The sequence below is a fragment of the Pteropus alecto genome, unplaced genomic scaffold (assembly GCF_000325575.1).
Source record: "Pteropus alecto unplaced genomic scaffold, ASM32557v1 scaffold110, whole genome shotgun sequence".
NCBI lineage: Eukaryota > Metazoa > Chordata > Mammalia > Chiroptera > Pteropodidae > Pteropus > Pteropus alecto.
The window spans coordinates 909,588-925,339 of record NW_006431920.1 but is presented as its reverse complement, the minus strand read 5'-3'; the positions used below and the strand labels follow the sequence as shown (position 1 = coordinate 925,339).

Sequence of the window (15,752 nt, the reverse complement as noted above, 5' to 3'; positions counted from 1 at the left end):
CAGTCGACTTCCCATCTGGAGGGAATGGGGCACTGATTTCTTTTCATTCAGCGCTACTGACCTGTAAGTAACTGACGTCAGTCACGGTCTTAGCTTGATTCGGGGAATTCTCGCATAGGTTAGGACAGGGTACAGCAAAAACAATCTGGGGCTCAAATATCATCTTACTGTCTTCTAAGTGAAACTCTTTTTGTTGGGGTTTTATTCACAGTAATAGGTATTTGGTTATTCTTGTTGACAATGGGGTATACTCAGGAGGAAAGACAAAATTAAATATTATCCATTGAAATCCCTTGGAAAAAAACCACTCTTTTTGATAAAAGATAAGATAGATATCTATTAGGATAGGAACCAACTGTGTACTCACACTTAGGCCTGTCCTTCCCAGAAGGACGTCACAGCTACCAAGTTAATGTCTCCCAGCTGTCTTCTCTGAGAGGGGAATACAATGTAATTGTAAATTTTAAGATAATTTTTTAAATAAGTGAATTGAGTTTTAAAAGTGGAAGAAAACCTAAGCAGTTGAAATCTAAACCTAAAATTTCTGCCTATTGGCCCAAGCACTCATGTTATTTTAGGTGTGAAACAGCTCGAATGAAAGTTCGCCCATAAATCTCTACGATGCTTTGTTGGTGCTGCTTTATAGTAGAGACCAAAGGCTGGGACGGGAGGCCTGTGTTAACGCGGAGCTCGGGGAGTTTCAAGCCGCCCTGTTCTCACCCCACGGGCTGTCAGTGCCAAGGTTCATGTCTAACTGTGCAGCAAGGGGCTGACCGCACTTACTCTAAACAGCGCGCGGGCTCCAGGGGAATTGTCTCTGTCCTTCGGGTCAGCGTGCGAGTAGGGAGCTAGCTAGGTGCGCCTGGTGAGACCACGAAGCCCTCAGAGAAAAGGGAAATGCCCAGCTCTCAGGCTCAGACAGCCAGAGGGCACTGGGATGTGAGGGAGGTGTGGGGCCAGCAGCAGCCTGGCCAGCGGGGCCCAGGAGGCCCCTGCGGCCCCTCCTGGCACTAGAGAACCCCCGGGGCTTATCAGAGACAGGCCCCCCTTGAGCCGTTGTAGCCCCCTGTTGCTGCTAGTCCCTGCCGTTCCTCCTTGCCTAGGTGATTGACTGATTCTTCCCCTCGTGGCCCTTTCTGTCGGTCACGGGGCTCTCCCGGCTAACCAGGTGCTGAACTTGGCCGGCCTGCCCGCTGGGGCTTCCGCAGGTGTTTCTGCTCTCCGCGGCTAATGTAAGATAGTACAGTCTCGTTGGTACCCCCGCCCAGCTGCCATGGGCAATGGTGTGTTTACCTAAATGATCAATTTCTCTCAACTCTCTCGAGCCCTAGTCCAGAATGCTTAGAACCACAGGGTCTTGTCATCAGGGTCCCATTGAAGCTCTGCCCTGACCCAACTTTGCTCCTGGGCCTGAACCAAGAAGACTTAGCACCCTTGACTTGCCTTTCCTGCTACCTGAAGTGCCGCCAGTCTCCATCCAGTTAACACTTATCACGCACCGGCTGTGTGCCAGGTGCCAGGCGTATAAAGATGAGAGAGATGCTGATCCTGCCAGGAGATGTCAGAGGAGGCGGGCATGTGACAATCACAATACACCGGGCTACCTGTGGTTACAGAAGGTCCCCCCTGCCGAGGAAGTGCCGCAGGGGAGAGAGAGGCGTGTATGCCTAGGCCGGTGGTGGGAGAGGAGCTCCTGTAACAGCCATAAAGGCTTCACAAAGCCGCTGATTTTCAAACTGTGAGTAGAAAATGTCTAGGCAGACAGAAGTGGGCGGAGACGGCGTTCCAGGCCCAGGCCAGGAGAAGCATGGAACTCTCAAGGGACAGTATGTAGATTGGAATCGCTGGGGTAGGAGTTGCAGGGGGCCCCAGGAGGTGAAGTTACAAGGAGAGGCCTGGAGTGGCAGGCTAGAGAGCTTGGACTTTGTCTTAAGGGTAAGACATGGCGTCCTTTGACTAAGACAGAAAATCACCTTAGCAACCACATGGTTGGAGAATAGGGAGGCCACAGGCAGGAATTCAGCATCGGTACCAGAGTCCTTCCCCTCAGTCTTTGCTGCTTGAGGCTCTGTCACCATGGAGAACAACCAGCGTTTCCCAGCTGGACCCCAGGAAAACTGGAGCAATTGGGGTCTTCAACCTGCTGCAGGATGGACGTCCTGAGCACGGAGCATCTCACTTTGCCCCAGATTTCATCCCCTCCCAACCTCGCAGTCCATGTCGCACAGCGGACTATTTTCTTTGCCGTCTCCTTGAGAGCATTGGCACCAAACACGGAGGGCCCAGGCTTCTCGGCGCCACTGAAGGTGTTTGCCCTCCCTTAGTAGCAGGACGAGCAAAAGCTCAAATCACTGAACTTAGCTCAGCTGCTGGGGAACGTAAAAGCAATGTGCCCTAATGCAGATGGGACTGCGGATGTTCATTGGGTGGAGTTTGGTCGGAAGATGTAAAAGTCTGGAGAATAATAAAGAAATCTTACTCAGAATAATTTCCACTCCAGAACTCTGCTGCTGGTTTAGGAGATTATCAGAAAACATCCCGAGGGAGACAAAGGTGTTCACACTTGAACAGTGGAAGATGGAGAGGAAAAGACTCATTCGGGAGAGATTTAGAACATAAAACCCACCGGGCTTGGGGACGGACGACGTGGGGGGAGAGGAGAGTGGCAGGATCACGAGGTAGCAGCCAGTTGTGTTCTGAGTGCGTTTGTGAGTGTGTGCGTGGGGGGGTGTTTGTTTATTTGCTTGTTTATTTAACTGGGGATCGGGTGCTGCCCTCCACGGGGATAGGAAACACAGGTATGGGAGCAGGTGCGGGAGGAAAATGCTGACCTTTGTCTTCTGCTTTGCAAAGTTTGAAGCGGGCATGGACATCAAAGCAAGGTGTCCCGAGGGCAGCGTCGTAGAGGGACCTGGAGTCGCGGGGAGCGGGGAGGCAGGGCCGGGGGCGCAGATGCAGACGGGACTCCCGTGCCGGTGGCAGTGCAGAGCCCAGCGAAGGCGGCTGGGGGCAGCGGGCAGGGGGAGGAAGGGAGCACTGCGCGGAGGGCGAGGCGCGCCTACGGGGAAAGGAGCCCAGGAAGCGCCGGTGCCGGGGACCCCGGCGTGTCCCCTAGATTCGTGTCCAGAACCCATGCATGTATGGCGTGTGTTGTGTTACCTGACGTGTGTCCGTTTCTGTGTGCACCGAAGAAACAAGGGTTCCATGCCAGCACGTTACCACGGTTTATTCTAAGGCGTGGCGCCCCCAAAGGTCTGCATTCTCATGCTGTGGTTTGTTATCACCCAGCATTTCTACAATGAGCGTGTAATATTTATACTTTAAAACTGTCACGTTGGGTTGGGAAGCGAAAGGACAGTGAGATTGAAGACGAAGCGTGAACCATTTCGAGAACCCTCTCGGAGAAGTGAGGGGAGCCCCAAGGGGGACGGAGGTCCGGATCGGGGAGGGGAGTGTTGTTAATTGTTTTTAAGACCGAGAGACTGGCCTTGTGGTTGTGGCCTACAGGAAAGGTATGGGCCAGCAGCCCAGGTAGCTAACTCAAAAGTGCTTTGGTAGGAAGGGGAGGATCAAAAGCCCAGACAGAAGGCTTTGGGCAGGGAGGACACTTGTCATGAGATGTCAGGGGACAGACGCACATAGGTAAGCAGCAGGGAAGGAGTCGCGAGAAACTGGCCGAAGGAAAGGGCTGGAAGGATGCTTGGGAATGTTTGAGTCTGACATTCTCATTTTCCCTGTGAAGAAAAGTTGAGGTTTTCCGCTGAGAACAAGGGGGAAGGCAGTTGGGTCGGAGGTTTGAGGGGAGTAATAAAGCGTTGGAAGAGTCTGAAGGGCAGAGAGGAAGGGACTAACCAAAGGCGAGCGGAAGGGCTGCCGCCTCCGCTGAGGTCAGAGCCGAGACCGGCTCAGCGATCACCTCCACACAGCACGGCGACTGTCTCCATCACCGCTCAGCTCTGAACTGTGAAAGCAGGAAAGGCAGACGGCAGGACCATCGCGGGATGACTGCTGAGTTAGGACGGCGAAAGTGGGGGAGTTCGAGAACTCTGAAGGAATTATCCACGTGGTCCAAAATGAGTGGAGAGGCTAGGGAGGGCAAGGCAGGACACGACTGGGGACAACTCCGCAGGCATCAGGGGATGCGTAAGTGTCCCACAGCGCTAATGACAGCCAGCAGTCACTCAGCTCCTGGAGGGACCTTTCTCATCTCCCTTGCCTTGGAGTTGCTGCAGACACCGTGGCACAGACCTCGTGAGCCGACAAGTATGTGTGGACTGCTCTGCTCCTGTCCGGGCAGCTCTCCCCCGAAATAACAGGGTCTGTATTATCTGGAGTGGCTGCCTGTCTCTCCAGCCCCACCTCCCATGGGGATCCCTGCTGTGCTATGGACTTGACACCTGTGCCATGTGTCATGGAGCACACTCCCAGTGACCCCAGCAGAAATCAGGCTCAATTTATGAGAGGCCATGGCATGCCAAACCACAAATGTGATTGTGGTTCGTTCATTTTCCTTTGAAAGACAGAGAAATAGCCATCTATTGACAAAACTATGTGGACATAACGACCATTTTCTCTGAATTCCATCTGAATTCTGCCCCAAGATCTAGTGAATGTTTTTTTTTTAAAGGAATACTCTTTAAAATTTAAAGATGATTATAGCACCTGAAAAGTTCGAATGGTCAGCTTCTTCCTGAACTCTTAGGTCCTTTAGCATCAGGCTATTGCAGCGTGAATTTTAAAATGATGTCATCTTTATAAGATACAGGATACCAAGCAGCATTTATGTGTAACCTGGGCGGCCACCGTGTGTGCCAGTAGTTTTTAGAGAGAGTAGCCAAAACAGTTTATTTTGTACTTATAATACTAGCTGCCTATGAAATCCTTATATAAAGATGTTTAAGTAGAAGTCTACTATGTATTTCATAAAATGTTCTATGTGACGCAGTACACAGTAAACAGAAAAAATAGGCGATTCACTTCCTGGACCAAAGTCATTCATTCGTTTGCAAACTAGGAGAGTCTGCTGTGTGTCAGGCGCTGGATAGAGACACAGAGACTGGAGTTGGTCCTCTTCCCTAAAAATCCTATGGTCTCATGGAGGGGAGGGGCACAGAAAGAAGCAGTTAGGATGAATGTGGTGAGAGCTATGGAGGGATCGTGAAAGAGCGGGGAGGGCGGAGTGGCTGAAGGTTTAGGACTGCCTCAGATCTTTTTTGCAAGAATGGAGTGGGTGTTGGGGGTCGGGGAGTTTACAGTACACAGTATACACCCCTCCCCAGAGCCATTAAGAGGTGGTGACGAGCTGAACCTTAAAGGATATGCCAAAGTTGACCAGATGCAAAACATCCAGAAAGGTGTTCCAGAAAGAGGGGACAAGAGCTGGAGCAGTGAGCAGCCCCGAGTGGCTCTGGTCAGGGCGCAGGAGGGGAGCGCTGGGGTGCAGGGGAACTGAGCCAGGTGACCAAAGACCCGGAAGACCGTGGGATGGCCGGCGAGCTGACTTTCATTGAGTATCTTCAGTAGTTTACTAAGAGGAAAACTGAGACGCAGAACTAGACTGGCTTAACTCGTGCTTGTCCAGGACGTGGCAGACCTCTGGGATCAGACGCCCTGTCTGTCTAGCTTCATATATTCTGCTCTGTTCCTGCTCCGTGCTGGTGCCGAGTCTGGACTTCATTCTACTGGTTAGTGGTCTTTAGACGATGTTTTTTAATGGTAAAAGCCTTTTTGCAAATATGATCTTAACCCCAAACTCCAGTATACAAAATATAAGAACAGATCAGATTGTATTTCATTAGCATAAATTTCTTCCATATTTAAATATATAACACTTAGGAGATCAGCGCATGAAGACGGTGGCTTTCTTTTCAGTAAGCTCTTTTATTTTGCAAAGATAATACAGAGACGCCCCACACCCTGTTCCCTCACTGTTAGCATCTTTCATCACCATGGCACATTTGCCATAACTAGGAAGCTGACATTGGAACATTGCTATTAACTCAAATCCATACTTTAATTGGATTTCAGCAGCTTTTCCACAAATGTTTTCTTTCTGTTCCAGGGTCCAGTCCAGGGTACCACATTGCATTTTGTTACAATGACTTTGTTTCGACAAACACTAAAACGTGAAGTCAGGAATTATGTTACATTCTCAAATGCTCAGCTTTGTGCTGCCTTGCACGCTTAGAACAAATGCTGTCTGTAAGAGAGGACATTAAGCCCTGCACTAACAAGCTGCAGGGTGAGCAGCCTGCTGCCAAAGTACAGTTGGTACAACTATCTGATAATGCACCCCAGAGAAGAATCCAAGAATGTACCCCCAACAAATTCAATTTAATCTAACTCACCTTGGACCGTCATGCAATATACCATGACCATGTGGCTTAAACAACACAGATTTTTCTTTCACAGTTCCGTAGCCTAAAAGTCTCAGATGAAGAGGGTACCAGCCAATTTGGTTCCTAGTGAGGACTCTTCCTGGCTTGGAGACAGCTGTGTCCTCACATGGCCTTTTTTGTGTGTGAGCAGGGCAGGGAGGGAGGGATGTTTCTCTCTCTCTCTCTCTCTCATTCTCTCCGCCCCCTTCCTCCTCCTTCTTTCTCTCCCTCCCTCCCTCTTTCTCTCTTTCTCCCTTTCTCTCCCTCCCTTCCTCTCTCTCTCTCCCCGCTCCTTCTTTCTCTCTTTCTCTCTCTCTCTCTCTCTCTGATCAAGGCCCCACCCTTATGACCTCATTTAACCTTGATTATCTCCTAAAGACCCCACCTCCAAATACAGTCACATTAGAGGTTAGGGCTTCAGCATGGGGATTTGGTACTCCAAATACAGTCACATTGGAGGTTAGGGCTTCAGCATGGGGATTTGGTTGGGGTCACAGTTCAGTTCATAACATATCCAAGGCTGAAATTATTTGAAATCATTACAGTTCAGTCTTGAGAGAGTATGGTATTGAAACTTCTTCCATTTTGTTCAATGTGTTTATGCAGGTCAAACTGTATTATTTTGTAAAACACTTGCTACATGCAAGAAAATGTTAAATATCTAGATCGCATTTTAATACTCATTAAAAAATGGAAGAAAATATTAGTGTCATCTGAACAGATGGTGCAAAAGCTGTCACCAGATGTTTTCAGATGGTCATTAGATTTTACGCAGGTGTTAAAAAGATACAGCATCCTTCAGAATAATGCCGGGTAATTCCATGCAGTTATTAATTGTTACTGGTGTGGGCTGCGAGTTCTAGAATTTACTTTTCCATACCAAAGGTTGTTTGCCGAAACATGGTGCAGGTACAGACGCTTCACACAGAATAAGAAACCACTGGGGAGGTTTTGCTTTTGCTGACGTAGAACCTGAACTAGATGACTTTCCCCGGGCTAGTGCATTGTTGCCTCTCTTGTCTGTTCCTTCTCAGGTACTTAGCACAGGATTGTCTGCGTGTAACATCGCACATCCGGGAAGCCTCCGCCTGTTGACTCGATGGCTGTCTGGCTGTCGATACTGCTATTAGCTTGGAAGGTGGGGTGAATGATAATGCCATTAATCCAGAAAACTACGAGAGAAGGAATAGATTTAAAGGTGGGAGGGAGAGATGAAAGGATCTTCGGGAGACCCAGGTGGAGAGCTCATTTCACCTTTGGAATTTGAGAGAAAACAGGTAACATTTTGAGATAGCTGTAAGTCATCATTTGAAAATAAATCGAAGAGAATTTTTTTTTAAATTAAAAAGGGTATACCATTGAATCAGTTAATTATGGGATGGAAAGATCAATAAAGGGAGGAAATAATTTAGGCTTAAAACACTGTAAGATGAGTGCTTGGTTGACCACAGTGTTCATCTAGGAAACCGAGATTTATGAAGCTTTCGGTGCAATTTCATTGGAGTAGTCTGTTAACGTTCCAACATGTGATTCAGTCGGTTTTGTTATTTTCAATTACTAAAGCACTGATTCAGCAGTTTTACTCTGATGAAATCTCATCACAAGTTTATACTCAGCCCCTGGGTTCTTTTATTTTCCCCAGCTTTATTGAAGAATTGTTGATAAATATAATTGTATATATTTAAATTGAACAATGTGATGATTTGCTGTACGTACACATTGGGAATTGATTGTCAAGATCAAGATAATTAACATATCTATCACCTCATGTAATTAACTCTTTTTTGTGTGTGTGGTAAGAGAACACTTAAGATTTACTCTCAGCAAATTTCAAGTACATAATATCCTATCATTAACCGTAGTCACCATGCTGTATTTTAGATCCTCAGAACTTATCCTAAAACTGAAAGTATGTGCCCTTTGACCTAAATCTTCCCATTTTCCCTCCCCTGGGCCCCTGGCAACCACCAGTCTACTCTCTGTTTCTATGAAATAGGCTTTTTTTTTTTTTTAAGATTCCACATATATGTGATACTATACAGTATTTCTTTTTCTCTGTCTAGCTTATTTCACTTAGCGTAATGCCCTTCAGGTTCATCCATGTTGTCACAAATGGCAGGGTTTCCTTCTTTTTTATGGCTGAATAATATTCCATTGTGTGCGTGTATGTATCTCACAATTTTTAATCTATTCATTCGTCGACAGACACTTAGGTTGTTTCCATGTCTTGGCTATTGTGAATAACACTGTAATGAACGTGGAGATGCACATATCTCTTCGAAATACTGATTCCATTTCCTTCGAATATACACCTAGAAGCGGGATTGCTGGACCACATGGTACTTCTATTTTTCATTTTTGAGCAGGCTCCATACTGTTTTCCATAATGGCTGCACCAATTTACATTCCCACCAATAACGTACAAGGGTTCCCTTTCCTCCACACGCTTGCCAACATTTGTTATCTCTTGTCTTTTTGATCATAGCCATCATAACAGATGTGAAGTGGTGTAGAAATTGAGAAAGCAGTTCCACTTAATAACAGCATCGAAAACAATAAAATGCTTAGGAATAAATTTAACCAAGGAGACGAAAGACCTATACACTGAAAACTATAAGACATTGATGAAAGAAATTGACAAAGGCACAAATAAATGGAAAGATATCCTGTTCTTGATTGGAAAAATTAATACTGTTAAAATGTCCATGCTACCCAAAGTCATCTACAGATTCAGTGTAATCCCTATTAAAATGCCAATAGAATTTTTTACAAAAATAGAGAAAAACTATCCTAAAATTCACAGGAACCACAAAAGACCCTGCAATCTTGATAGGCAAAGCATTCTTGAGAAAGAACAATGCTGGAGGCATTACATGTCTGATTTCCAAATATATTACAAAGCTATAATAATCAAAGCAGCATGGTATTAGCATAAAAACAGACACATAGACAAATGGAACAGAATAGAGAGCTCAAATATAAACCCCTGTACATATGGTCAACTAATCTTTGACAGGGGTGCCAAATGGGGAAAGAACAGTTTCTTCAATAAATGGTACTGGGAAAATGGGACGGACATATACAAAAGAATAAAACTGGACCCCTAACTTATATCACGCATAAAAATTAAAAAGAGACTTAAACATAAGACTGTGGGTTCTTAAGTGTACAGTTCAACTGGAATAGTTATATCCAAGAGTAGAAGTCATTCTTGAGTGTAGAGCTTCAGTCTTAGTATATAGTCCAATTAGTTGTTTTCGTTACTATCATGCATTTTTCCCTCTATTACCAATTCTCCTTACCTTTCCGGTTTACATTTCCATTTGACTCTAGAGGCTCATGGAAAAGTGTCAGATAGTGTGGTCTTTCTGAGTCTTCAGGGAAAAGAGCTGCCTCCATCTTCTGCTTGCTCTGGACATGCAAGCTGTTCACCAGAACTCTGCCCTCTGGGCTGCTTCTAAGCCATGGGAAACTCCTGTGGGTTGGATCAAGGTGCTCATTGGCCTGTTGTCTGTTTGCAGGTGGTCCCCATGCTTCCCAGGCCACTGTGTGAAGAGCTATGCAGCCTCAACCCCATGACCGACAAACTGACCTTCTCTGTGATCTGGACGCTGACTCCGGAGGGCAAGGTACCAACTTAACTTGTGCCCACTCCATTCGGCAAGGCCCTGTTAAGCCCCTGCTGTGTGCCTGGCATTGGGCTGGAGTCCCGTGGCGGGGGAGGATGAGAGTGGTACCACGGGGGTGGTGCCAGCTCATCTAAGAGGCAAGACTGATTTAGAAACAAGTTACTTGTTTCTTGTCTATTATCAGATGAAGGAAGAAATTGTGCAGAGTCATGTGGGGCGGGACAGTGCAGGAGTCTGGGTGTGAGTGACGAGGAATGTGATTGGCAGTGGCAGGAGGAGCAGCCTGAGCTTCAGCGGGGACAGCAGGCCCTGTTTGAAGGAGGACATTCAGGGGAAGGATGGCGAGTATGAGTAGGTGGGGTTGGGGCAAACTCCTGGGAGCCGCAAGTGAATTGTAGATGAAGTGTCATGAGAAAGATGACATTTAGAAAGATTGGTGCTGCATCTTCGTGCAGGATGACCCGGCACGAGGCAGTGCCGTAATCAAGGCTCAAGGTGATGAAACCACAGGGTGAGCACAGAGAGGAGAAGAATGTCAACAGGCATTCCCTAAATAGAGGGACTAAAGGAGATGAATGAATGAAAGCCGACTCTAGGAAAAACTAGTCCCCTCCCCCAAACAGAAACAACTCTAAACATTCAAAAACAGGGCAATGATCCAGTAAGCTATGGAGCTGACTCAGTGGAACGTTATGCAGTTACAAAAGCTGTCACAAAGACCATGTAAGAACATGGGAAACGTTTATGCTTAAAATTAAATGAAAGTGAAAAAAAAAGATATTTAATTATAAAGAGGTTCCAAATAAAGATGAAGGATCAAATACCCACATTTGCTTTCATTCCCTCCCAAAACCTCACTAAAGCAACAGTGAAGAGATTTTTTTAAAAAAAGACATAAACCCACAAAGACAAAGAGAATGGGAGAGGAGACAACGGCAACAGAATTTTGGAAGCTGGGGAGCAGATGGATGAGTGGTAACTGACTTAGCAGTCCTGGGAAAGTTAAATCCTGGGCCAACAGACAAGAACGCCAAGAAACAACCCAGTTTACACAGCAGAACCCTAACGAAACTCAGAAACCTGGTAACTCTGTGAAGTAGGGGAGAGGTGGGTGAAGAGAGGACTAACTCTATCGATTGAAAGTTTATTTTAAAAGATTGCCCTTCCCACAGCTTAGAAGAAGACCAGAAATTTATTCTCCGGACAAGATAAAGGATGTCTGAACCAGCGGACAACAAACACACTTGGTGGTGGTGGTCCCTCGGGGAGGCTGAGTGCATGTTGGCATAGCAAACGTTGAGTCCCAGCTTTCTCTTCCCAGCCAAGCCCAGAATCCTGGTAGCCAAGCCTATAACCCTGAGTCAGGAAATGGGAAAATCCTTCTCTGAGGAATCTGAATAGTGAAGAAGATTTAAAGAGAATAACCTCCAGCGTTTCCGAACCAGCGGCCCAGCTGTATCTCTGTACAGCAAAGCTTACAATCAGCTCCATTCACGCAGCAGAGCTTGTTAGGATCTCACTAAAAATCGACCTTTTAGTATTTCACTTTCATATATGAAGAGACAACCAAGAGGGAAGCCTCTAGCATGATGTAGGAAACCAAAGCAAACGAACAGAAAAAAGCAACTAGGACAGAACAGACTGTAGAGGGAAAAGGAACTATTATTTATGTCCTCAGGGAATTGTTCTTAAAAGAAAATATCTGTATCACAAGATCTGGACACTTTAGAATAGAAACATTCAGAGGAGGAAAAAGAGCTCTTAGAAATTACAAACATCATAGAAGAAATAAAGAAGATTCAAACTTTGGGTTGCCAAATAGGGTTGAATTGTCCCAGAAAGAGATAGAAAGTGTAAGAAAATTATAGACCTGTCCACGATATCCACTATTTGCTCAATAAATAATTCAGAAACAGAAAACCAAGAAAACAGGAGGGAGAGAAATAATTCAAGGAAATGACCCATTACTGGAGGATGTGACTTTTCCGATTGAAAGGGCGCACTACCCAGCACTGTGGTGGAGACACATCATAACATTTCGGAACACCAAGGACACAGAAATGACCCTATGGACGTCCTAGAGCGGGGAAAAAAGTCGCATCCAGAAGATCAGAACTCAAAATAACTTAAGACTTTTCTGTCATAACCCTAGAAGCTAGATAACAGTGAAGCAAAGCTTTCTAATTTCTGAAAGACTATTTCTGTGCTAAAATTCTGTACCCAGCTAAGCTATCAATAAAATGTGAGAGCAGCAAAGGACATTTGCAGACATGCAAGTCCTCAAAAATATGTACCTCTCATATAACTTTTCTCAAGAAACTACCAGAAGGTGTGTTTCACCAGAATTAAGGAGTAAATCAGGAGGAAGACATGAGATTCAGGAAACAAATAAACCAAATCACACAAGAAAGAAGTGAAAGAATCCTAGATCACGAGTCGGCAGACTTTTCCTGTAGAGGACCAAATGGTAAATGCTTTCAGCTTTATAGGCCATTCGGTCTCACTCACAACTGCTCAAGTTTGCCATTGTAGCAGGAAAGACAATACATCCATGAGTAAGCATGGCTGTGTTCCAGTAAAACTTTCCTTAAAAATACGTGGTAGGCTAGATTTGGCCCACAGGCCTTAGTTTGCTGGCACCTGGCCTAGGTGATGGCGAAGAAAGTTGCTAGGGTACCAGCTCAACACGATATAGAAGGCAGCTGATCCAAATGGGAGCAGGTCAGAAGGCTCTAGGAGAGACGTCTTTGAGAGAATAAAAGTTAAAACATCCATGTGTTGAATTTCTTGAGAGATGATTTAGACCAGCCATTATAAAACTCTTTGGCCTCAGGTCCTGTTACACTAAACTATTATTGAGGACCACAAAGAGCTTTTCTTATTGTGGATTTTGAAATTAAAACTGATTCAATTTTAAACATTTACATATTCTAATTAAGATAATAATAAATCCGATTCGTTATATGATAACATGAATAACAATTTATGAAAAATAACTATATTCTCTAAAACAAAATCAGGAGAGAAGCTCGTTTTCTTTTTCGTAAATCTCACGTCTGTCTCAGAGAAGATGTTAAACTGGGTTCTCATAGATGCTTCTATATTCAGTCTGTTGGGGTAAGTTCATTTGGTTGAAGCATGTGAAGAAAATCTGGCTTCAGACAGATATGTAATTAGAAAAGAAAGGAGCGTTTTAATAGCTTTTTCAGATAGTTGTGGACATTGTCGTACATCCTCATACAACACCGGAATTCGACAGTAGTTTCTTAAAAGTTTATTGCAGTCTAGAATCTGAAACCATATCTGCTATGGACTGCTTCGTGTCTCCCCCTGCCCCGAACTCACATGTCGAAGCCCTGAACTCCAGTATGACTGTGTTCCGAGGTGGGGCCTCAGGGATATAATTAAGGTTAAAAGAGGCCATGAAGGTGGGGCGCTGATCTGATGGGATCAGTATCCTTATAAGAAGAGACCAGAGAGCTTGCTTTGCTCTCTCTCCCTGCCACGTGAGGACACCGTGAGAAGGTGACCATCGGCAAGCCGGGAAGAGAGCACTCATCGGGAGCGGAATTGGCCGGCACCTTGACCTTGGACTCCCAGCCTCCAGACACCTTGGAAATCAATGGCTGTTGTTTAACCCACCCAGTCTGTGGTGTGTGGTTATGGCGGCCCTTGCCGATGAATACAGTACCAGTTGGACTCTTTTTACTGTGTTACATTAAAAAGGATTGGTCTATTTACACTTTGAATGGATCTTTTAGCCATGCAGGAATTTTTATCATGTATTTAGAAATTTAGATCACCTAGAAAATATTGGCTTATTATGCTATTCTTCTACATGTGGACATATCTCATTAATGATATCAGGAAGGCACATTTGTCAACACCACTACCAATCTTAGACAAGGCTTTAACTGTTAGGAAATGCTGACATGTGTATTATGTGTCAGATACGAGGTTCCAGAATTCTGATTTTTTGTGAAACCTCGAATTTTATCATTGGCAATAAATGATGTCAGTTGTTTTCCATGAAATGCCAAATAACCATAGTTCACGTGTCAGTTGTTCCTCCAAGTATAAATGGTGTTCCGTTAAAAAAAATTAAAAAGCCATCAGTTCAGCTCACGACTCAGTTATCTGAATGCTTTTCCTCCAGATAACCATCATACTTCAGCATGCAGCATAAGTGCAAAACACGAGTACTCAAGGGTTGAGACAATAACGTTAGTAACTTTTACTGTTTCATCGAAAACATCCTCAAGCGAACTGGCTTTTTTCCCTGCGATCTGAGGTGCCGAGGGGGGGCCCCGGCCGCTGTGCCCGTCATCGCCGTTGCCTCGTTCACGCCAAGGCGGCGGCAGCTTTCCACATCCGTGCTCGCGTTCCGTCGCTGTAAATGTCAGCACACAGAGAAGGGCCCATGCTGCCGTAGCATTGTTATGAAAGTAGCTTTGGCCTCGTTGGTCCCTGAAAGGGCCTCAGGGTCCCCCAGGAGTCCACACTTTGAGAACCACCGTTTTAGGCAGTTGGCGGAAAGTTTGGGGTGGAGTGATGCACAGAGTATACAGGAAAACCAAGCAAATTCAAAAAAGCCAGTTATATTAATTCCAGTGAAAACAGAAGTTATGTAGGAAAGAAAAGGAACAGTATTTATGTAACCATAATAATTCATTCCGACAGTTTATGATGTAACTTTATTGGGAGGATGAGGGGCTGGAGTGGTGATGTAGGTTTGATTGGGGGAAGGGAGTATATGTGGAAAGAAAAATGAATTCTCTTCTTCTATAGTGAAAAGTTTGTGAATAATGCTTAAAATGGAAAAATCAAGAAGTAGCAGTCGAGCAGGTTATATAGAATTATGGAAGTAATATCAGAATAATCTGATCTGCTAAAACAGGTGCAAGCGATCGCCCTTTGGGAGGGCTAGGGAGACAGAGGGACAGGGCTGCTGCTTTTTATAACAAGTCTTTAAAACTTTTTGACTGTGTGAACTACTTCATGGATACTTTAATTTTTTAATTTTTATTTTGAAAAATTTCACACGTATCTGAAAGTAAAGAAAATAGCACAATACACCCACCATCCCTGTCTCTCAGATTCAACTACTATCAACATTTTTTTCTTTGCTAAAGTACTTTAAAACAAACCACAGTCATCATGTCATTTTTGATATGTAACTAAACAATTTGGACATTTTCTTATATAACTGCAATGCCATTAGCACACCTAACAATAATAGTGAAGCCTTGATGTCATATCCAAAATCCAGTCCAAATTACATTTCTCAATTGTCTCTCATTGATTTCTCAGAACTGGAATCAAAACAAGTTATACACATTACACTTGGTTTCTACGACTCCTGTATATCTTATCTGATAATAAATTTCTTTGTAAGAGTCAAAAAGCAAACACAGTCTGAAATACAAAGAAGGAATTGTGAAGACAGCATGCCAGCAGTCATATTTGGTGGGGGTGGCAACATGCATGGGGAAAAAATGAATGGAAAAAGACCAGAAGGAAATAAAATAGCATGCCAATAGTGGTTGTATTTGGGTAGTAAGACTATGAGTAATTTTTTCTACTTTTTTGTATTTTCTAATGTTTTTTGAAAACTTATTACTTTTATATTTTTATAAATGCTTATTTTTGCAAAAGTTTAACGAAATAGAAAATAAAAGCCCATAGAAGAAAACTAACTTGAGTCAACAGAAAAGAACTTTGAATCTAAATTACACCCGCCAGGGTC

At 44.6% G+C, this 15,752-nt stretch overlaps 1 protein-coding gene across 1 annotated transcript in view; it reads left to right on the top strand.

Annotated features, from left to right (window-relative positions):
- The window catches only part of DIS3L2 (DIS3 like 3'-5' exoribonuclease 2), a 273,001-nt gene that overhangs the window by 186,762 nt on the left and 70,487 nt on the right, over positions 1–15,752 (top strand). Inside the window, exon 14 of the mRNA XM_015585355.2 lies at positions 9,899–10,006. Within this exon, the coding sequence (XP_015440841.1) occupies positions 9,899–10,006 (108 nt within the window). The remainder of the gene's footprint in view (positions 1–9,898; positions 10,007–15,752) is intronic.